The sequence below is a fragment of the Pelodiscus sinensis genome, chromosome 11 (genome assembly GCF_052426305.1).
Source record: "Pelodiscus sinensis isolate ZL-2025 chromosome 11, ASM5242630v1, whole genome shotgun sequence".
Taxonomy (NCBI): domain Eukaryota; kingdom Metazoa; phylum Chordata; order Testudines; family Trionychidae; genus Pelodiscus; species Pelodiscus sinensis.
The window spans coordinates 3,563,514-3,587,138 of record NC_143062.1 but is presented as its reverse complement, the minus strand read 5'-3'; the positions used below and the strand labels follow the sequence as shown (position 1 = coordinate 3,587,138).

Below are 23,625 nucleotides of genomic sequence, written 5' to 3'. Positions count from 1 at the left end.
AAATACCAGTCACATTTTTCTTTAAAAAACCCCCAAACAAACCCTATATTAAACTGAAATGAACACAGTTTAAAATAAATAGTTTATTCTTATTGTACACCACAGTAAGGGAGGTCTGTGCTGTTTCATAAACCTAACCCTATATTATATGTTCGATTGCAACAATGCTTTTACAACTCATTTCAATAAGATTTCTATGTGGTGGTTTTCTTCTGACCTATGACCGAACATTCCCTACTATTTAGCCTTGAATGATCTATTTAGTCTTTGGAGATTTTTGTTGTTTTTTTATTAAAGACAATTAGGGGACAAAACAGTACTTAAGACATAGTGTGCTAGTTTTAAACTGCAATCTACCTAACGCAAACACACACACACACACAAAATCTGCAAGCTGAATTCAACAACGTGAACAGTATATATATATAAATGGTTTGAAGATGAATGAAATCTCATGAAATCCACATTGAATTCAACTGTCTTATTCATTTTCTGCTCCCATGCCCTATCTGTGCAATTCCATGGTGTCATGACTGCATACATTTAGCAATTTAACTAGAAAATAAGCAATGGGAATGGCTAAGCGTGAAAGTCAATAGTTGTAGCTAAATATCAAACAGCATAGAACAGTGTACTGTGTAACGAAGAGCAAGTGGGCCTTCAAGCTGGGATCCGACTGAAATGGTGGCAAAAGGACACATCATGTTCATTAACCATGCTTGCAGGAACAGAGGGAACAAGGTTAGCTGAAACCAAAAATGGTGCTTGGTCTAAAACAAGCCATAAGTGTTTTTTTAAGCTGGAATAATACAAAGTGAGTAGCCTACGCATGCATTTTATCTGAGGCAGGCAGGTTATATGTTAGAAGAAAAAGAGCAAAAAAATATGTATATAAAAGAAAGGTTTGAAATGCACATCATCACATCCAGCTAGACATCAGTAACTTCCTACTTACTTCCATATTGCTGTCTAGCGATCCTGCACTGCTGCGACGCCCACGCTTGCCTGCCCAGGACATGCAATACCATAGATTAGAGACTGAGACAAGACCTGGGTGAGAAATATCTGCTTCCCGAATTACTACAGGAGCCTCTAAATGCAACTACAGGGATTTCGGGGGACTAATTTAATATGGCACATTAGACTGGTACAATAGCTATTAAAGCAGAAACTTCAAGTTTAAGGCCAATAATTAAATTAAGTTTCTGTACCTAAATGTGTCCTGGAAGGGAAGATTTTTGTTTTGAAGCAAGTTGTTGTTACTTTAAAAAAAAATCTTAAAATATGTACATTTTAGACTCTAGATTTAGGAGTGCGGTCATTATGTTCACTGTTGACTAGCGTTTTAAATTGCTTAATTTCCTAGAAGCAAATTTTCAAAAATGTCCATAAATTTGTTCTCCTAAAACGGTGTTGTGGGTGGCACATTTTTGTGTTAATTACAGGGAACATTTTGGTTTTCAGTGGGGAGGGGAATGGGAAGGGACATCTACCTCCTCATCCTTTGAATGTTTTCTTTTGAACTTCAGTGGATTTCATATAATCTTCTTTCATGCCGATTAAAAAGAAAACTAAACTTAATTTTTAATAAAAAATGTAAATGTAGCATTGTATTATGGCTAGATTTTGTTTGTCTAGCTGTGCAGTGCTTTACGTTTAGGTATTAAAACTGACATAGCATAGTCTGAGTTTTATTAGTTATATCCGATTTTCCTAAGATGCATGCCCAAACTTTGTGTGTGGAACCCTCGGTTAGCTACCAAATATTGGTTTTAGGAACCTAAGTGCCGAAATCCGGAATCCAGAATGCCAAAATATAAGATTATGTACCCAGATTTCATAACTGAGCTGTCCAGTTAATTCAGTGGAGATAATGGCTGAGTCAGCCCAGAATAGTTATTTTTATTGAATGTAGCTTGTTCTATATTAAACTAACAAAATGTAAGAAAGTAAGGGGGATGATCAAGCAAAGCTAAGATCATCAGTGTCTTTGTGAGGTGTACTCATCTTCCCCAAGCATCTTCAAAAGCCACATGTGTTCCTTATTTCTCTCTCTCTCCTCATGCCCCACCTTTTCTTAAAGCCCAGCATCACAGCAAATCTGCCTCTTGTCTTGGAAGGCTTGATACAGTTCTCTTCAGGGCCTGCCCTTGCTGTTGAAGAGGGATAGGAGATATTCCTTTCCCTCTTGCTATGACTAAGGGTCTTCCTTTTGCAACAACTCACAGTTCTCAGCATAAACCCCTTAAACTGAGATTGTGTGTTTGCAGATGAGCAATTCCTTTGGAAGAACTCTTTGCAGGAACCTTTGTGGAACATTCCTTACTGCAGTTTTAGCTTGTTCAAAAACACGACTATTGTGCATCATGAGAGAGAAGTAGTTTTGATTATCTTAGAATTCTTATTGTCTAGGCAGAGGGTGAATTTTGTTCTTTGTTTATTGGTAGTAATGGTGCTAGTTGTGACAATCAATCATTCCTGCTAGCCAGTCCACAATCTTGAAAGAAGATACCCATCTCCCCATTCAAAGATAGATATTATACTGGCATAGGTGACTAAAATGACTAGGCATGAAGGAACATAGGAAAACCTAAAGTTTCCCACTAGAGGGAAGATAAAGCAAGAGTGAAAATGCTCAGATGCCACAGTGATGAATGCAGTGTATGTGGACAGATGGGTGAGCATCTATCTATGCTCCTAAGATGACTGGGGGTGAAGGCATATCAGCAGAAAAAAAATGAAATCGTATCTGTGACACCTATAATAATCCTCAGATGATCACTAATTAGTACTGTACAATAAAGGGCGCTCTGGTAAATTTTTCCAAGACCAGAGACTTAGTTTAATAAAACAATGTGAAACAGGTTCACTAAGGGTTGTATGCAATCAGAAATGGAAATGATTTATTAGATCTTACAAAGTATTCCCCTTGCCAATGTTGGATCATTTTATTACATACTATTTTTCAGTGCTACACCCATTTCATCTTAGAATTTTTTTTTAGCATCATTCTTCAAAATGCATTGCAAGGAAATGGTAACTCCAGGATAGAAGAAGCTTATTCAGCTGTTACATACAGCATAACACTACGCTAGAATGATTATTAGCTGAGATGCTATAAAACCCGGTTGTGTTTAACAAATTTACAACTAACTGTTCCCAGCAAATAGTTTTAAAATATTTTAAAGGTCACTATACAACACCGTTTCTCATTCCTCTCTTTGTAAAGTTTAATTCCAGCTTTTTTCCCTCTCCTTGGAAAGTTAAATTCTCATTCCCTTGGCCAATTCACTGCTGCCATGGTTGGTAATGGACTGTGGTAGGTGGTATGCTGCTTCTGAGTAAGCATCTGTAATATGCACTAATGCAACACATCTCCACATGTACAAACAAGGACACTTTAAACTCAATACACGTGAGGCATTTAGAATATCCTCGCAGAAACGTATGAATTCTGTGAGCGCTTGCGTCCTTGCAGAAATTGTCCTTATAAATATGAAAAATGTTACAGGAAACGTCATTACTGTATTCTACTTCTTGGGCCTACCCACTCTATGCCAATGAGAGGCATACTGAGATCAAGGGCATTTCTTGTGATTAGTCTGTGATTCTTGGATAACAGTCTGAAAAAGGATTCAAAGTATGTTCTTAGTAAAGCAAATTATTTTAACAGCCATCTAACAAATAATGAGTCGCTGTACTAGCTTCAGCATGTTGTGAAGGTGGTATTCATGGGAGTTGAAACTGTTGTCAGCTAGTTATCCAGAGGCCAGGCCTGGCACAAGCTGAGGTAGTTCAAAATGACCAATACTACCTCACCAATCTGCCTCAATTGTAATATGGAAGGACCACTTCTAGGGGGCTTTTAATCCTGACTTTTGGATGAGGCACATAATTATGATCTTGACACATGTGATCATTAAAAAAAAAAAACTTCTGGCTGTCTTCACATGAGGAGCATTATCCTTGGCACACTGGTCAAATTCAGTGCAGGTAATTACATCTTGCCTACATAAATTCCTCTTGCTTTGGGGGAAGTGAATGATTATAAACCAGTGGAGTAATGTTGGTTGTGGCTATAACAGGGGTGACTGTGTGGGTGATCCTTGCGTATTATATATATGCATGCTTTGGACACATGAACACAAGGTACTGGATTCTAAGAATCCACTTAGTTAAAAATGGGGTATATGGTTAGAATCAGTAGAAGTAGGCAGTGATATACACATCCAGAGTCATGTACCATGCCAGGCATCATTGACATCCAATGGGGACAGAAGGAAGGTGACAATGATTGTAAGGAAAGATGAAAATTGTGGCATTCCAGTCCCACATCTCCTCTGCACTACTTCATTTACTGCCCTGGAGATCTCATATGCGAAGGCAGAAGAGCTTTGATGTCTCATACCCCAAATAGCATTCTCTTTGCCCACTTCCACCTCAACTCAAGGGAGAAGTCTGAGTAAAGAGAAACTTTTAGTTTCTCCTTGCAGCAGATAGATGAGGGAGGAGCTTAGAACCTTAACCATTCCCTTGAAGACTCCTCCTGCTGGTGGGAGAGGGTTCTGCAACCATATGAAATCTGCTTCTATGTATAGAACATAGGTGGAGGGAAAATCCCTGCAGTCTTTCCCCAGAGGGTAAACTCTGAGCAAGAAGAAAATTGGAAAAATATTACAAAGGGTTCATGAAAACCATGATATATTGGCTTCAAGGGCCAAAATGATGTAAACAAAAACAATCAACAATGTTTGGGGCAATAGATGAGAAGCCGAGGGAGTATTTTCACGCTTGGGTTATATTTACAAGTTTCTGGCCCTTAATGCCAGTCAACACTCATATTACTGCAGGATAAGTCTTGGGGATATTTGCTGAGACTACCAGGAACAGGGTCCACTTGTAGATGTAGTAAAAATAGCCTTGCATGTCTGTACCACATACCAACAGGAATGCATGAAGCTTCACCACACATCTGGAAGGAAGGGAAAACTTTTGTCCCCATTTTACACATTGCTATGGTGAAGCACAAGGAGGCTAACAGCCTGATTTCCAGAGGTGCTGAGCACTCCCAGCTCCATAGGAAGTCACTGAGAATTACAGGTGCTCAGCACTTCTGAAAATTAAGTTGTGACTTGCTAGAAGTCACCCAGAAAATCTGTGGGAGAGAGTCAGAAACCCACATATCCTCCCAGTCCTATATTTTAACACCCCCCCCAGTACTACTTGTGATGTGATAGATGAAAATTATCCAACTTATGCGTAGGCCCATTTCAATATCATAAATGGAAGAAAGCTTTGGAACAGTCCAAAATGCTCTCAGGGTTTGGCATAATCAATTCCTATTCTAATTGCATCTTGTTTTTTGTTTTCTTCTAATGCTTTACACAAGAATTTGGAATTCTACATTCTAGGGTAAATAAGTATTTTTTTCTTGACTATATTTCAGTGAACAGAGATAATCATTGGTCAGTTCAGCCATTAGCAACAAAAATGCTCATAATTTTCATATTTGAAAAAAGATGAAGCATTAAATGCTTTTGACTCGTTTACGTTTTGTAACAGTTCCAGTTCTCATTTCTACTTTTTATTACATGGCAGCAGATGTCAGAACAGAGAGAACAAAATAAGGATTATTATATATTAACCGTAAACCCCAAAAAACCCTCATTCACTTAATTTTTGCAAATACAACTTATGTTTTCATGCAAAAATGAATGGAAAAGCAGCCAGCAGCAAAGGATACCTACTTAATATCAGATATTATTTATTTGCCTGTTGGGGAATTGAAGCATTGCTCTCCAAAAACCAATTTCAGGCTTTTAGGAGGTGAAAGGGCCCAGAAATCTTTTCTTTCTTTAGATGTGAGAGACCAATTAATTTTTTCCTTTTAAAGCATGGAAAACATTTCAAAGGCACTTTCCCCTACTAGTATTCTTCTGTGATAGGTATAATGATTTCTGGAAAGGGGAAATTAGCTAATGTTTTCCAAATTGCAGTTTCATCAGAAACCTGAACAGTCAAAACTTTCTTTATGGAATCAGATTTCCCTTTCATAGAATCGCATTTTCAGAGTGCTATCAAAAACAACTCTGCAGCACTGCTTAGAAAATTATGCGCCAAACTCTGTGCATATACATTTATTAAATTTGCACAAGTGAAATTGGATTTTTTGCAGAAACAATAAAGGAAACTCTTTACAAATCTAGCCCACTATCTCTATTGTCTAAACAAGTACACCTACACCTCCTTCTTTATCATCCTATATTTCATGCCATGGCAGTACAAACATCAAGAATTAGTATGAACCAATTTCAGTCCTCCTTTCTCTGAAGTTATTTGAATGTATGCTGCTTTGGCACAGTCACCGGGGCCACAGTGTCTCTGCTGATTGGTAAATTTTCTTTGCTTCTTCTAGGTATCTTATGTTTCATACTTACACCGAGTGAATCCTCACCAAGTAAACAAAACTTCAAGGAGATATTTGTAAATTCACTATAGTGATTTTGATGTATCACAGAAATAGTAGTATATATTACGGGACTGAAAATGGTATTTTATTAACTTAAATCGGGTGATGGATGTGTAATTTTTCAAGTTAATTGCACTGCACAAGACCAAACAGAAGCTTTCCATAACTGTCAGTGGATAAATATTAAAATTAAGTTTAGTTGGGTTTAACAAATTCATCAATAAACCCTTCAGTCTGTAAATGATTTCTACTTTCTATCATGGAAAAAGACCACTTTCAGTACAGCGCATGCCAACGACGGGCATGTGGTTTGGAAGTATGGAATGTTTTCATGATCAAGAGCAATTCAGCTTGTTTATTGTACATAACCCTCTAAAGGGATCTATGTACATGGCAATATTTGGAAGACTATGATGGAAAATTCCTATGGGATGAAAAGCGTTAATCAGGAAACACACCAATTGGTTTGTACAGCTGTGCAACTCCCACAGGCTGTTCTCATTCTAAATGAACTTAAAATAAAACAAAAACAAAAGATGATGAAGGTATCTGTAGAGCTTAGATTTAATAACTATGAGGACTTGGGCTTGATCCAACCTACACTGAAGTCAGTAGAAAGATTCTCACTAACTTCAAGTGGACTTTGGATAGGGGGCTGTGTTTTTAATGAGGCAGATGGGTATAGATGGATATAAACAGAGTAAACACAAGTGATAAAATAGAGGTGTGTGTGTATGTGTATGTATACATACATAAATACACACACACAAAAACACACACACACACTACATATTCAATTTACCAGCATTTTATTTTCTGCAGCACAGCTAAATCCTCCTCTTTGATAATACATGAAAAGGCTAACTGGGGGTAACTATTCAAGATATACACAGTATTACAAATTATGTCTCCACTGTAAATCATACAGCATTTAAAGATCAAAACCAATAATACAGGCAGATATAACTTTATTTTTTTAAATCCCAATGCTGCTGTTCTGATGGCTACTGTCAGTGTGGCGTGGCTGGTGTTACAACTTCCATTAGCAATAATAGGAGCAATGTACCTAACATTTTGAACACAGAGCTGAACATTTCTCCTGGAAGTCTGGAAGCCATGACGGTGTTAATTACTAATAATTAATGGTATGTGGCAAACAAAGAAAAATAAAACAAAACCCAGGCACATACCACTTTTTCCATTTTTAAAATGCATGTACAGATATTTAGAACCCCAAGAAGATCAATCAGTTCCAAATTTAGCCACAGCAGCAACTCTGAGTCTTGGGGACATTACTACTGTGCCCAGCAGGGCTTTTTCCTATTACTCTGGCAATAGTAGTTTGCAAACAACAGCTTCAACAAGAATTAGGGTCTATGTTGTGCATAATACAATGATGAGATAGTACCAGTCACACAGTATAACTGAAGTGTATCACCCTAGATAGAATTTGGTAGGGCTTCACTCAATTTCATTCATCAATGTAGTACATGGGTACACTTAAGCACAAAATACACAGGAAGCAGTCATTGCACAGGGACCTCAGTGTTTTCTTTTCCTTTCTAAGTCTACATTAACAAGGAGGGGAAAAAAAAGAGATAAAAGAAAGGAATTCTAAGTGGGTTGCTCCTAGTACTAGTCAACCATTTTCCTACAATACACTTACAATTTTTCCTCTGTCTTCAGTCTCCTTTAAAAGTATATATAGCAAGCTATAACAGTTTGATATTTTCAAATAGCGTTTGGTCAGTTTGCAAAGATAAAATAAAAATAAATAAAAACAAACCCAACAATAAAACTAAGAATGTAAAAAAAAGAGCAAATAGTTAAACTTTCTGTATTGCTCCTTTCCATGGTCACCGTTCACAATTGAGCTACACACCTCACATGTACCGGTGTTCTTTGCATGTATCGGTGTTCATGGCAGGGAAATAATGTGGTACTTACCAGCTTCAGAGAGATCTCTAAGGGAACTGCTGAGGGCACTCCTTTTCAGTCCCTCACCGGTGGCATAGCTGTCATCCAGGCAGGCTCTGTTCAGCGTCCCATTGCCAGACTCTTTTTTGAGGCTGGAGCACTGGGAGATGCTTGGACGTACCACACCTTTCTGTTTTTCTAGCTCAGCTGAAACAAACAATGATTGTACATGTCATAGTTACTGACTGTATCGAAATGGAGCCAATGACAGGACAAAGCAAATATTGTTGCGGTGTATTTAGAGATGTCAGTTTATTTTGAAGTTGAACTGTGAGTGGAAGAAGATTTGATCCCTGTCTCAATGGCTTGATAACATAACACACACAATGAAAGGATGTCACATTCTGGACAAATATAAAAAATCCTGCGTGTAGTTATTTGCAGCTTCCAGCTTGTTAACTGCACAAAGGCTAATGAAGTAGCAGCAAACACGATGCTATTCAGAAGAACGAAGTTTGATATCAAGAGAAAAAGCGAGTTCCTCCAAAATCCGATTCCATAAGACAAAATCTCTTTTTAGGTTAAAATAGCACTAAAACTTACTTAAAATAGCACTAAAACTTACACTACAATTTATTTATCCTTTTGTGTACCCCACTGAAGTTACTCATCAGTTGGTTTTTGCTGGTGCTTAAGATACATTTGTGTTGCAGTTACACAGTACGCTAGCTATCACTCAAAGATCCTGGCAGGAATTTTAGGCATCAATGTTTTATTTCTAAAATAATCTGAAAGCCACAGATGGAGAACTACATTATTTTAAGTGTTAAGTTCTGCTGGATTATACAATGTATGTCTTGAACAGGTTTACTAATGTCAATTAGTTTGAAAATGCTCTATTATATGTACCTTTGTACTTACACTCTATTCTGTGCTTTTCCATTTCTTGGACTTCTGCAATAGACTCTCTTAAATCATCTGTAAATTTCTTTCTATCCTGAGGATTGGGTGCATTGAAATTTATTAGGACTTTGATATCTGCTCCTGGAACAGCTGATGTGAGCCGTATGCCATTTGGATAATCTGTAGGTGAGGAAAGAGAGGAGGAGAAATAACAAAGCAAAATTATTTTTATTATCTTCAATTTTATTCTTTCATTTTTACTTAATTTTTTCACTAATTCTTTTTGTTAACATTTCCAACTCTAGACAGACATCAGAGAAAAGCAGATTTTATTATTATCTTCAAAAACTCAGAAGTAGGTATGTGAAAAGTTAAACAGTTAACCCTTAATAGGTGATGTTTACCAGGGTTGTAATAGTGTAGTTGATTAATCGATTAATCAACAAGCAAAAGCTTATAGGTCAATGCTATAGACTACACACATTTCCCCCCACCTCCCTTGCCAGTAAATTTTTAGCAGGCTGGCCAGCAGCCCGGCTCAGTCCTGGCTCATGCTGGGTCCGGGACCTACCCCTGATGCAGCTCTGCATTTAAAATGTATTAGGAGCCAGGCAGGCAGGCAGCCCTGCTCAGTTCTGGCTCTTGCTGGGTATGGGAGCTCAGACACCCCCTGTAGACAGGGCTTCTGCCACCCCGCACAGCTGAGGACCAGCTCCCACCTGGCACCCCGTGCTGCTGCCTCTGTTAGAGTAGCTGCCGGCCCCGCCCTCAGGGACTGTAGAATAGTTGATTAACCGATAAGAATTCATGAGGTTTCTCTACTATTCACTTAACTGATATTTAACATCCCTAATGCTCACCGGCGGAGGATGTCACCAGAGGCATGTAGATTAGGCTACCAGATGTAGGAAAATGAAGCGGCGATTTAAATAATCGCCGCTTCATTTAAATTTACATGGCTGCCGCGCTGAGCTGATCAGCTGTTTGTCGGCTCAGCACGATAGTCTGGACGCGCGGGTGTCGACATCAAAGGTATTTGTCAACCACCCAGGTAAACCTCATCCCAGGAGGCATACCTGGGTGGTCGACAAATACCTTTGATGTCGACACCCGCGCGTCCAGACTATCGCGCTGAGCTGACAAACAGCTGATCAGCTGTTTGTCGGCTCAGCGCGGCAGCCATGTAAATTTAAATGAAGCGGTGATTATTTAAATCGCCGCTTCATTTTCCTACGTCTGGTAGCCTAATCTACATGCCTCTGGCGACAGAGGCATGTAGTCTAGACGTACCCTTTGTAGTAGCAAGCACTGTTAGGAAAAATACAGGTCTGAAGGTTGACTGATTTGCTCAAAGGGGTAACCCTGTTTAGTCCTAAACTATCCTTGCTCAAAGTAAAATGAACACCAATCAATATTCCTGTATTTAAAAAAAAAACACCCTAGACATGCTTTGGTTAATGTACGTGAAAACATTAAACTTATCGTTAACACAGACACTAGCAATATTGCAGCAAACAAATAAAAGGTAATGACCGTATTTACAAATAGTATGTTTTATACATTTAATACATTCTACGTTCAAGTTGTACCTCCAAAAACCGTCGTTCTCTGGTCTATCAACATCTGTGATCCTGCTGGAACACAGATGCTCTTGGACCAGAGAGCCCAGGAGCCTAAGGGCAGGAGGGCCAGCTGGCCCAGGGGAGTGTGGGACCATGGCTGGAGCCCTGTGGCAGCCTCCAGCAGTTCACGGCAGTGCAGGGCCGGGACTGGAGTCCCCTGACAGTCTGGGTTGCCATGGGAGCGCGAGGCTGAGTCTGGAGCCCTCTGGCAGCGCAGGATTGGAGTCTCTTGGCAATCTCCAGGAGTGGGGAGCTGGAGCTGGAGTTCCGGGGCAACCTCCTGGAGCATGGTACCGGAGACCAGCAGCAGCTCACTGGAGGGTGGGGCTGGAGCCCTGCGGCAGGTGCTGGAGCCTTTGCCACTCAGGGAGCCAGCAGCAGCTGGGCAAAGAGGCTAGCCAGTTTGGGGGCGAGGCTGAGGAAGGGTGCCTGCTGGGGAAGCCTGCCAGCAGCAGGCAAAGGATTTGGGGGCTAGTGGAGGAGTCCTCCCCTGGTCTGGCAAATTCTCTCATTTGGGACCAGTCAGGTCCCGCTGGTGCCAGACCCGGGAGGTCCAACCTGTACTAGTGTGTTAGGCTAATGCGATTCAGTAGATTGCAAACAATGACACACTTAGTAAAACTTTCTCAGAAATGATGCCTGGCACTTTTGCACATGCACTTACTAACATACTAACAGTCCTATTTTGCATGTGCATATCACTCAGATGAACAACTATCCAGTCTTTATAAACAAACAACTGTAAATGCAAAATTTACAGATGTCATTTGAGTTTGTAGGTCAAGGCAGCCTTGAAAGTATAACACTTCTGTGTGTAATTATAGAGGACATAACAGAAAGAAAACCTAAAGAGCTCAAGAGACAGAGGGGTTTAGTGAAAATGCCTTGAGGCATATTAGAACTTTCTATATATGGAACTGCTTAACTTAATGCTCCATAATAAATATTGAAGTATTTAGACTTTATACTATCATTCCCTTAAGCACTGGCAGTACCTTGAAGCTTGGAAGAAAAATCCATGGGGGGGGAAAAAACCCAAACCATGCATAGCTCTTGCCAATAGTTCTGATAACAATATATATTTACTTATCCCGATCCTGCCACCTCACTCATTTTGCGCAGGAGTTTTGCTGAGAAAAATCTCCAAGAATAGTCCTTAGTTCTCCAATCCCAATTTTTGTTTAACATAACCCATCACTGTCATATTTTCAGGGAGTAAAAATATGTGTATTCTGTAGGGCATAAACAGTGACAACCTGAACTTTATTTAAAACAATGGGACCATTTTCAAGGCATCCAATTAAAGCTCAATGCTAAGGATGGGGCAAACTGCCTTTTCTTATCAGACTGTCTCCATTTTAATTCTTGAATTAGCTACTTGTAATCCAGATGCTCACTTGACACAGCAGGTCTTAACAGCTGGCCATATGAACATCTGCCAGTTGAACAGAAAGGCATAGGCACAGAGATACAAACATAATGAAGATTTTCTCCACTTAAAAAATAGTTTCACTTTTTGCTTTAATTACAACCCCCTGGAAATGAGGCTTCACATACTCTTGAAACATGTGCAATAAATAATTTAATATAATTTCTTTCCCGAACCATCTGATTTTATTGACTACCAGAAGATCCCCAAAATGAATGCTGACCTAAACTTTCAAGAAGGATCAGATCTCTTCCATGTATTAAAGTCCACGATACATTACTCCAACACAGGGTGCTTCTGAGCACACAACAAAATGGAATTCAAGCATTGTAGATTTTTATTTAAGCAGAACAACCAATCCTCTCTTAGTCATTCACTCAAGCAATACCATTTGGTATGAAACAATTTCTATCTTCAGCTGCTTAGGTCATTGTGTTCCAAAAGTATTACACAGTGTGCAAAAGAGCAGAGTCAAATACAGCCACCATTTGCTTATGCATCATCCAAAGCACATACTTTCAACCAAAAGGGAAAAATCAAGCCATTCACCTGTCTTGAGTAGAAGAGATGCCAACTAGCTAGTCATTTACAAACTAGAACTTAAAAAAAAAAAAAAGACATTCATAAGAGCTGAGCAAGGAAAAGTAAGGCAACTTGATACTACAGAGAAACTCAAGCCAGTGAATTGTACATACCAGCTCTACTACACAAACCATCCAAACCTCCCCAGCAGCAAACTCCTATGGCCAGCATGACTGTTAATATAACTGATATTTTTACAGCAGGATACATGCATATAAATAATTCAGGTGTTGGACTCCCCTAAAAATATGCTTCCAACCTTAACATTTTTTAAAATGACTTTTGTTTGTAAATAGAAATGTTTTCCTCTTGGCCTATTTATGCACAGGAGAGACTTGCCGTTGTCCCTTGTCTGTAGCCAACAAATCCCGTAATGTATTTTACCCTTATCAAGCACGGAATGCCAATAATTTTAGTAGACTCTGCAGCAGCCAAATTGAAAGCTTTCATTCCCTTTGCATTAGTGACAGTGGCTTCAGAACGTTCATGAATTCCATTCCCCGAGAACAAGTTAATTCTGACAGCTGCAACATGCAGATTTACTGGATGGAATGATATTGGTTACTTGCCTGCTCTAGTCACTCCTGCAGAACTTACAGTAACACTCCTGTGGGTAAGAGGAAACTGAGAGAATATAAATTTCACAGGTTGCAGGAAACTAGACTCTCTATTCCCCTTATGATGTATATCGTTTTCACATTCTGAGCATTTTGCCCTTAAATAGTTTACAAAAATCATTCAGACTCTTCAGCTCACGTAAAATTGGTCAGTGAATAGTTGTTTAAATGATTAACCGATAAACCTGGACTTGTTGGTTAATCCTGTCGACTACACACACTCCCCACCACCCTTGCTGCCTCTGTATCAGAGGCAACAAGCGGTGGGGGAGGTGGGAGCTGGTACTGGTGGGGAGCTGGATTAAAAGCCAGCTCCCCATGAGCACCAGATCCTGTGGGGGCACCTGCTCCCTCACACCCGCGCTGTTGCTTCTGATAGAGAGAGACAGCAGTGTGGAAGGCGAGAGAGGTAGGCAGGAGACGGTACATGCAGGAAGCCAACTTTTAAGTTGGCTCCCCATGAGAACAGCTGTCTCCCTCCCTGCTCTGCTGCCTCTGTATCAGAGGCAGCAGAGCGGGGGTGGGGTGGAGGTGGACAGATGGGATATCGGAGCAGCCTCTGTCCACAGGGAACTCGGGCCCCTGATGAACAGAGGCTGCTGTTACCCCATGCTGCTGCTTCTATATCAGAGGCAGCAGTGTGCGGTGACAGGCAAGAGCCAATCTGCGTGGGAGAGCCAATTTTTAAGCTCCGCCTGCCACCCTGTGCAGTTGCTTTTGATACAGAGGCAGCAGCACGGGATGGCAGGGGGCTCCCTGGGAGTGGGGCTGGGAGTGCACTGGAGACCTGGACAGTTCCATCCTGTCATCCCTTCTGCTCAATGATTCCCTGGCTTTAAAATCACTCAGACTCCTCAGCTCATGTAAAATACACCAACTTATTACTGTAGTTGGATGAGCCATTTGAGCATGTGGCTTCATTTTCAGAGGTCATAGGAATGGCAGGCACCTTGGAGAAGCCAGAAACTATTGTACCCATGAATCACATTGTATTTGTTCTGCAGGTCAACATTTTAACTATTACCTATAAAGCCATCCATGGTCTGGATGCCAAATATCAGACAGACCACTTATGTCCCATAGAAACAGCAATGCTTGCTGCTAGATTGCTATTGGCTCTTGATGCTCAACTCTCCAGGAGTAGGGGCAAGATGTTCATATGAAAGGCTGCATTCTGGCTGTGTCCCAGAGACAAAGGGTATGTCTACACAGCAAAGTGATTTCCAAATAACGGCCGTTACTTCGAAATAACTTTCTTAGCGTCTACACAAGCCAACCGCTATTTTGAAATTAAATCGAAATACCAGAGGGCTTATTTTGAAATTGGGAAACTTCATTCCACGAGGAAGAACGTCAATTTCGAAACTGCTATTTTGAAATAAGTGCTGCGTAGACACTTAATTCGAAATAGGGGGCCTCCAGCCCTTTTCAGGGTGCCCCGGTGGCCACTCCAGCCTCAACAAGAACACTCCTCTCCCTCCCCCCTCCCCACACCGGAGCCCTTAAAGGGGTAGACTCTGGCCACAGTGCCTGTGCCAGCTCCAAGCCTGCCAGCCGAGAGCCAGCAGTCACTGCCCCGACCCAGTGGCCCCAAAACATGAGCCAGCAAGCCACTGGCAACCAACCCTCCACCGCTCCCCAGGAGCAGTCTGCCAGCTCCCAGAAGCCTGCCAGGGCCTGGAGAAGGCAGGCGCCTTCCTGGTCCAGGGTGGAGATCATGGACCTTATTTAGGTTTGGGGGAAGGCCCCCAACATTCATGATCTCTGCACTAGATGGAGATCTATGGGGGCTATCTAAGGATAGCTGCCAGCCTGGCCACCAAAGGCCACATGTGAACCCAGGAGCAGGTTTGCATGAAAATCAAGGAGCTGCGGCAGGAGTATGCCAAAGCCACAGAGGGTAGCTCCCAAACAGGGGAAGACACCTGACCCTATTTTGACGCCCTGGACCACATCCTGGGGGGTGGGATGGTCCGTGCCCCCCAGGCAGTCGTTAACCCTGGGGCAGAGGGCCCTGACCAGGACATGGAGGAGGAGGAGGGCCAGGAGCCGCAGGAGAGCGGAGGGACCGTGCCGTGCACCCAGGACCCCCAGCAGGCCTGTCACCGGTGTCCTCCGAGGCTGGGGAGGCATCAATATGTGAATGCTGTCACTGTCCCCTAATCCCGGGGAGGGGGAGACGGAAACCAGCGACTGTGCATGTGGGCCTTGCTTGTCCACGGATCACGCAGCAACCTGTGCATGTGCGAGCATGTGCTGTGCCACCCCTGGGCATGTGGCCCCAGCTGGCTGCCACACAGGGGCCTTACCCTGTTATCCACACGCGTGTATGTATGAAGAGGCATGACAGTCTCCTGACTCGAGGGTGGGACACAGCAGGACGCCCTCCCTCCACAAGGCCACTCTACACAGAGGCAGGGGACATCTCTCCCGCGCAATGTAGGGGTACCAACAGCACCGGGTGCAGGAAGACCTGCAGCTCCGGTGGGAGTAGCTTGCCCAGGGCCGTACCATCTGCCAGCACCTGCACACCCTGGTGCAGAGCGTCCTGCCTTCTACCGCTCCAGCGCCTGCTGCCTCCCCAGCTACCGCTCCTCCTCCCACTCCTCCCATTCCCGCTTTTCCCTCTACCCCCCAAGGACACCAAGGCCCAATTGGTCAGGTGAGCCCCCAACCCTGAGCCCTGAACTTCCCTTTCCCCTTCTGCCCCTTGCTTCCCCCTTCCACCTCCCTCCTCCCAGGTTTCCCTCTCCCCTCTCCCACCCCCCCTCTCCTGCCTCCTTTCTCCAGTCTCACGAGTTTTATTCACTTCCCTCCCCATTTTGTTAAATAAAGAGAGTTTGTGTTCATGAAAACATGTGTATTTTGACGTTAGGGAGGGGTAAGGGGGTAAGTGGAAGGACGTGAGGGAGGAATGAGGCACAAGCCCCTAGTGGGGCAGACCAGGGAGGCTCTTAGAGCTCCTCAGGGCGGAAGCTCTCCTGCAGGACCTCCTTGATCCCGATGGATCTCCTCGATGGCAGTCTGCAGAAACTGCAGCCAGGCTCACAGCAACACATCCACGAGAAGCACCAGAGTGTCCAGGGCAGCTCTGGCTCCATGTTGCAGAGTGCGGTGGTGTCCCGAGTGAGGGAAACCAGAGCACGCAGAGACAAAATGCTTTGCTGTCTCTCATCAAGGTAGGCAGGCAAGTAGGGAAACCTGAGAATTGGCTGCCTGGCAGGAGGATGGGGGGGAGGAGCACAGGCCTCAGATAGCCTCAGGCAGCAGCCACACAAAGTAACTCCTGACCTGATGCCCTGCCGGAACTGGTTCCGGCCAGCCTTAAATACAATTCAGTGTCCACTCAGTGTGGACGCACTATTTCGAAATGCATTGTGTGTGTAGACATGTTATTTCAAAATATCTTATTTCGAAATAACTATTCAAAATTAGATATTTTGAAATTACGCTGTAGTGTAGACGTACCGAAAGTGTGGTATGTCTGACTGACAAAGCATTTAAATTACCCTGCAAACGTCTGGGGACAGGAGTTTTTTTTTTAAAAAAGAAAGTTCAGCTAATTATATTATCTTTCACTTAAGCAAGTTCCCCAGGCACTTTGAGGAGTTATAAATCAGTACAAAAAGGAAACAAACAGTGATCTGAGAAACTGTTTTATACAAATCTATCTCACAGTTACTATTTAGTACTATATGTAAACACAGGTTTGTTAACTGCAACTGAAAATAAGAAAAGGATACTCTAAATTTGCCCTCACAACATTCAGGAACACCTTTGAGCCAGATGCGACTCCCATCTTTAAGCCAGAAATCTCTCACCACTCCTGCCCTTTTCAATGAGTGTTCTGTATTTAATTCTAGAACTAGCTCCAGCACACACTCATTTCAATCCTAGAACTAAGAAACTGATGGGTAGTTCTTTGTCCTGATATCAGAAAACCACAAGGCACCCCAAAAATAGAGAAAAAGGCTTACACTGATTCTCAAAAAGAAGAACTTGCATTCCATAAAGGGAAAAGGATTGTCGAAAACTGTATGTCACCGAATTCTTCTTCTTTTGAAAGATCTTGGTGACCTGAAAATATCAATTAAAAAACAGACAAAATAAGAATGTGTTCTTTAATCTGAATGTCAGTGGAAAGCACTCAACTATAATAATGGAACAATTCTATGCAAACTACTTCAATCACTCTTGGTACTGGTATATCCCTCCTCTACTCCCAAAGACAGTTTCTAGTCTGCAGTACAATAACTATTTGCTACTTTTGCTTTTTCCCCCTCCTGCACTGGGATTGGTCTCTTGGGATAAGATTCTACAACGTTTGCGTGCAGAAAGATAAATAAGGCTTGAAAAAGTTACATGACACCTACCACCCAGAGAGCTTGGAGTGAAAATATCTATGTATTACCGTATTTCCCAAGGCCACAGATAAGAAACAAAGCAAACTTATAGGGATGGTGGTAGGATTCCTATCAGTATGTGGGCTGTGGACTTTGTTTGTGGAACAAATTCTTTTGTAGCTTCCTCCCACTAGGTAATATCTGAAGCGTGTATCCCTTCTGGCTACTACCAGGCCAGAGCAGCTCTTCCTCTCTCTGTCCTACAATGAGATTGCAGAGGGATGGACCAAGGTACTGGAATGGAACTCAGGAGATCTGGTTTCAGTTCTGGAACCTGCTATGTGACGTGGCCACATTTCTTCACCTCCTGGTGCTTCTGATTCCCCTCCTACCCTTGGTCTGTCTTGTCTGATTAGACTGTTTGTAGTTTGTATAGTGCTTAATACACTGGAACCCTGATTCTGACAGACTTCTAGGCACTAAAGAAATACAAATAACTCCTGCTCCACTCTTCAGTCTGTTTTTGAGACGTCCTCCACAGTGACTAGATCCTGCATCTGCTGCAGCTCACAGCTAGCTCATCCAGCAGCAGAATAAGATTGACTCTGTTCTTGTTCATTTTAACTTCTAGCTATAGAGTTCCCCATTTGCACCAATAACTAATGAGACTCTGGTCAGTTTTCACTGATACATTTGACAAAACTATTATCATCAGACTAAGGGAGACAAGATAGAGACTCTTTGCAGAGAATGACAATGTTCCGTGGATTTACTCTCATGATTTGGACATGAAGGTTATTTTTCTGTTTTTAAAGGAAAGCCTGCTTTGTTCAAGACCCGAGCAATAGTACAAATTGTATATAACGAGCAAGCACTGTACCTATATGGCACCACTCAGAGCAAAATGCCAACCAACTTAATTCCCCAGGTAAAAATCAAAATACATTCGGGGTACGTCTACACTGGCATGATTTTGTGCAAATACTTTTAATGCAAGAGTTTTTGCCTTAAAGTATTTGCGCAAGAGAGTGTTTACACTGGCATGTGCCTTTGCGCAAGAGATGTGCTTTTGTGCAAAAACATCCGTGCCAGTGTAGACGCTTTCTTGCGCAAGAAAGCTCCGATGGCCATTACATTGCCCGTCTACACTGGCCTCTTGCGCAAGAACAGTTGCGCAAGAGGGCTTATCCCTGAGCGGGAGAGTCAGAGTCTTTGCGCAAGAAGCACTGATTTCCTATATTAGAATATCAGTGTTCTTGAATGTAGACAGAGCCTCAGACTGCAGAGTACTGAAAGTATTCCTGCATTTGAAAGTAATTCAAATCAAATGCTTCCAAACTGTTACTCCTTTTATTTGTATTTTTACAAACAATGGGCTCAGCTAACTGTATGCTGGAAGGAAAATAATCTGTACAATATATTTTAACATATTCAACTTAGGGTGTGTCTAGACTACTGAGTTTTGTCGACAAAAGTGGACTTTTGTCGACAAAACTATACCAGCGTCTACACCACCGCTGAGTTCTGTCGACATAATGTCGACAGAACTCAGCAGTTTTGTCGACGCTGGTAAACCTCATTTTACGAGGCATAACACCTTCTGTCGACAGAACTCTGTCGACAGAAGGTGTTATTGCCTGTAGGGTTGCGTCTAGACAGAACCCTAGCTTGCTTTGTCGACAGAACTCAATGTGTCTGGACGCTCTATGTCGACAGAAGTTTTGTCGACAGTATCTGTCGACAAAACTTCTGTCGACAAAACCCTGTAGTCTAGACGTACCCTTATATTCAAGAGAATAGACACATCTGATCGTAGCACATTTATTGAACATAGATCAATAGTCAGGTGTAATTATTTTTTCCTGTTTTGTTATTTTAATAGCCAGAGAGCCTTTTTTGAAGCAGATAATCTGGAACTATCACAAATATTTTCTGCAACAATAAACTATTGTATTAAACTACTTTCTTATCGCTAACAGTAGTAACTAGAAAGAACTTTTCAAAGAAAATCATAGTATCACAAAATTGTAAGTGAGTGAAGAGGACTAAGAATACTTGGGAATTTATTCCAGTGCTTAATAACCCTGACAGTTAGGAAGTTTTTCTTAATGTCCATCCTAAACTGCCCTTGCTGTAATTTAAGCTTCATGTTCTATTCTCAAAGGTTAAGGAGAAAAGTTTTTCTCCCTCTTCCTTGTAATAACTTTTTATGGTCTTGATTATGCCCACATTTAGAGGCTTAGCAGTGATTATGAACAGTTAGACATGAACTCTTCCTAGACTATTTAAGGATCTAGTTCATAATCATGGGTCACTAGAACACAATTTGTATTGTGAATTGTGACACTTATTTTTTAAATGTATTTGAATTATAATAATCCAGGCTCCTGCTCAATGCTCTGGGGGTCCATCCTACAAATAATTCAGACAGTGCATAATACAAAAAAAGAAATGCTCAGACCACCTTGACTCGAACAAATATTAACCAGCTAAAGTCAGATAATAAAATTAACCTAGAATCTGGGCTGGGGGATTACTTACGAAAGGCCTGGGGAAAATGACAGGCTTTATTGTCATGAAGTATTAATGATATTCATGCAAGTAATCCATAGCCCTAACACCATGCTTTTTTTCCTGAAGATTTGCTAGAATTGACTTAATTTATTATAAGGATAAACTCAATAAGTAGAACTCAATTTCTAAAATTCAACATATTTGCAATGATATACTCACTGCTTAGATAAGAAAGATCTTCCCCTTGTAAACTAAACTCTTCTACTTCCTCCAAGCGTATGCATATAACATGGGAAGGGAAACCTATGTTGTAGATAACTATAGGATACAACATCCTTAGTTTATAGCTATTAAAATCCAGATCCATAACACTTTCCCTCTTAGTACATACAACCTGTTGGATTTTCAGTGTCCTGTTTCCCATGGAAAACAATGGGAATGGAAAACACCAGGCTCCATCAAAATAGTGCTAAGCCCCAAGAAGACTGAGGGTCACATTTTTAAAGATATTAAGGTGTATAAAGGTGCGTAATTCCCCTGAAATCAATAGAAGTTAGGAACCTAGGTATTTCTGAAAGTTCCACTGGGTGCCATCTACACCAGTTCCATTGGGTGCCATGGACTCACTCTGAGAAAGCTGCTAGCAGGTTGCTCCGGCTTGTTTACTTACTGACTCTGCAGCCATGGAGCCTTATGGCTCCCACTGGCTGCGGTTCACAGTTTGCAGCCAAGGAGAGCCACGGGAAGCAGCGGCCCGAGTCTCATGGCTTCCTGCGGCTTCTCTTGGCTGCAAATGGGGAACTGCAGCCAATGGGAGCCATGAGGCTCCGTAGCTAGTAATAAACAAACCAGAACTGCCCACTAGTAGCTTTCTCAGAGTGGGTCCACGGACCTCTCTGAGAAACATTGCCTTAGGCACATGAATACCTTTAAAAGTCTGGCTCCCAGCCTTCAGCAGTATCTGCAAAACATTTGGATTTTAGAAAGCTGGACCTTATGAGTTAGAAAAACAACATTATGTTGCAGACAACATGGTTGATAGTGCTAGTAAAGCTCTCTAGCAAAAAAGCCTTCAGCCAGGGTGCCAAAAATACTCTGATAACACTATCTGGGCAAAGGTTAAGCTGTCTCCCTCTAAGCAAAGATAAGTAAGTGAAAGGCTGCAAAAATCAAGCAATGGAAATAAAGTTTTCTATACACTTCTTGGAATACTTAGGAAGTCTCCTTACTTATCAGAATCTCTGTGCTAATAAAAGCTTATCTTAAAAACATACATTGTGTCTGAAAATACATACCACAAGGAGGTCATTAAATAAAAATATTTCTCGCTGGTGCAGACCAAGCTTCTGAGGTTTATTTGGGTCTGGAACTTCAAACAACCTACAGTAGCAAACAAGTCTCCGATGGGGTAGAGAGAGTACCTATGATATAAAGAAAAAGTACAACACTGATTTCAATTAATAAAGAGTGCCTTTCTTGCCTGAAGACTTTATACTTATGCTAATACTGTACTTCTAATATTCTTAGTTATTTAAGATCATTCATAGACCATTTTTTTCAAAGGATGAACAATATAACAACATAGATATATCTACTGCAAAGTTTCAACAAATCTGCAACATAACGAAATCATTTTGTCAGATATTCTGTAGGGATTTGTATTCTGCACACTGAAACCAATGGGCGTTTTGTATAGTTGAAAAACAATTAACAAAATTAAGGAGAAACTGTGATCACACAGCAAAGTGTTTCCATTTTGTTGCACGCTTTTAAATATCTAATACCAAATAACAGAATGCAAAATTATTTCCCTTCTTGTGAGACAGTGAATACACCAGGCTTCAGAGGTTTTTGTTGTTTTTAATTGGTTAATTCAATCTGTGCATTCATGATATCAAGGGGAGGTGGTATGAACAGGAAAAAGTAAATGCATTTTTAGTCTGACTTCTTTTCTCATGCTGATAAGAAAACCAATAACAACTTCCTCCTTTCCTGAAACATCTCTCCCTACATCCTCTACAGAAAATTGTTATTCTGTATCTACTGAGACTTCATGTCTTTCAAATGAAAAAAAGATTATTCTGCCAGTCATATTAAAAATGGATGTTTTTAATTTTTTTCCAGGTCAAGCATAGACTATTCCTTTGCATTTAGACTTCTTTTTCTTATTTTAAATGAACTACTTTATTACAACCTCTTATTTTGCATGAGTAGAGAATGTTTTGTTAGGCCAAGCAAGCTGAACAAGCAGAGACTGTTAGGAAGTGTTTACTATTGCTCTATATCAGTAGTTCTCAAAACTTATTCACGGTGTGGCCTGTATTTCAGTACAGAAACGGACATGGACAACTTTCCCTCCTTAGTCATTTGATTGGGTGGAATCCTGGCCTTATTGAAATCAATGAGATTTTTGCCACTGACACTAATCATGACAGGATTTCACCCCCAGTAGCCATTACTTATTCTCCTGTGGTTTTTGCCAGAGGAGGATAGTTTTAAAACCTGACTAATACTACATGAGTCCAGCTGGCAGAGAATGCTAGAGAAAAGGTGCTGAGTCAGTTTGCCTTGAGGTCAGCCTTGCCTAGGTTTGCTAGACGGTTTAACCAAAAATACCGACCCCTCCCCCCCTCCCCCTCCCCGCAAAAACAAAAAAACAAAAACACACACACACATCTGGGGAAAAAATTATGTTGAGGGGGGAAAAAAAGGAGAGACCAAAGTTGAGAAAAAACAAACAAAAAAACCATTAAAATAGCATGGCCCCTTTAAGTGTGTGCAGAGTCAGAATAGGGATAGGAAGAGGGGAGAGGTTGAGCACTAAGACCCAGGGAAGGCATTGCTTCCCCTTGATTCAGGTCTTTAGGCTTTTTGCCAGCGGTTACCTTGTTTTCTTGGTCAAGCCAGAAGGCAGCTTCCCTGCGGAACCAGGTAAGGGGGGGAGGAGGAGGGGAGCAGTTGCTGAGTGTGTCATAGAGTTGCCAGGTGTCCGGTATTTTCGCCTCCTGGCAGGGAAAAAACCCAGAAAATACTGGACATTTTAGGTGTCTGGTATTTTCTGATTTTTCTTTTTTTAACTGGACAGGAGGCGAAAATACTGGACTGTCGGGGTCAATACTGCACACCTGGCAATCCTAGCCTTGCCCACTTTATGTTCTGGACTAGGCAGCATGGGCTCCCACCAGTGAAGGGCTTAGAGGTGTTTTAGGCTGCTGCATTCCCCCATCTC

The 23,625-nt window shown here is 41.6% G+C and overlaps 1 protein-coding gene across 11 annotated transcripts in view; it reads right to left on the bottom strand.

Annotated features, from left to right (window-relative positions):
- IQSEC1 (IQ motif and Sec7 domain ArfGEF 1) overlaps window positions 1-23,625 on the bottom strand; it is a 616,154-nt gene that overhangs the window by 4,959 nt on the left and 587,570 nt on the right. For 7 of the 11 annotated variants that reach the window (XM_075939719.2, XM_075939722.2, XM_075939725.2 and 4 more), the window contains 5 exons: window positions 21,692-21,817; window positions 17,517-17,616; window positions 9,296-9,469; window positions 8,417-8,593; window positions 956-1,005 (listed from right to left, as the gene is read on the bottom strand). In XM_075939719.2, coding sequence (XP_075795834.2) covers window positions 956-1,005; window positions 8,417-8,593; window positions 9,296-9,469; window positions 17,517-17,616; window positions 21,692-21,817 — 627 coding nt within the window. The remainder of the gene's footprint in view (window positions 1-955; window positions 1,006-8,416; window positions 8,594-9,295; window positions 9,470-17,516; window positions 17,617-21,691; window positions 21,818-23,625) is intronic. The other 4 variants (XM_075939720.2, XM_075939723.2, XM_075939727.2 and 1 more) reach the window with 2 other exon arrangements.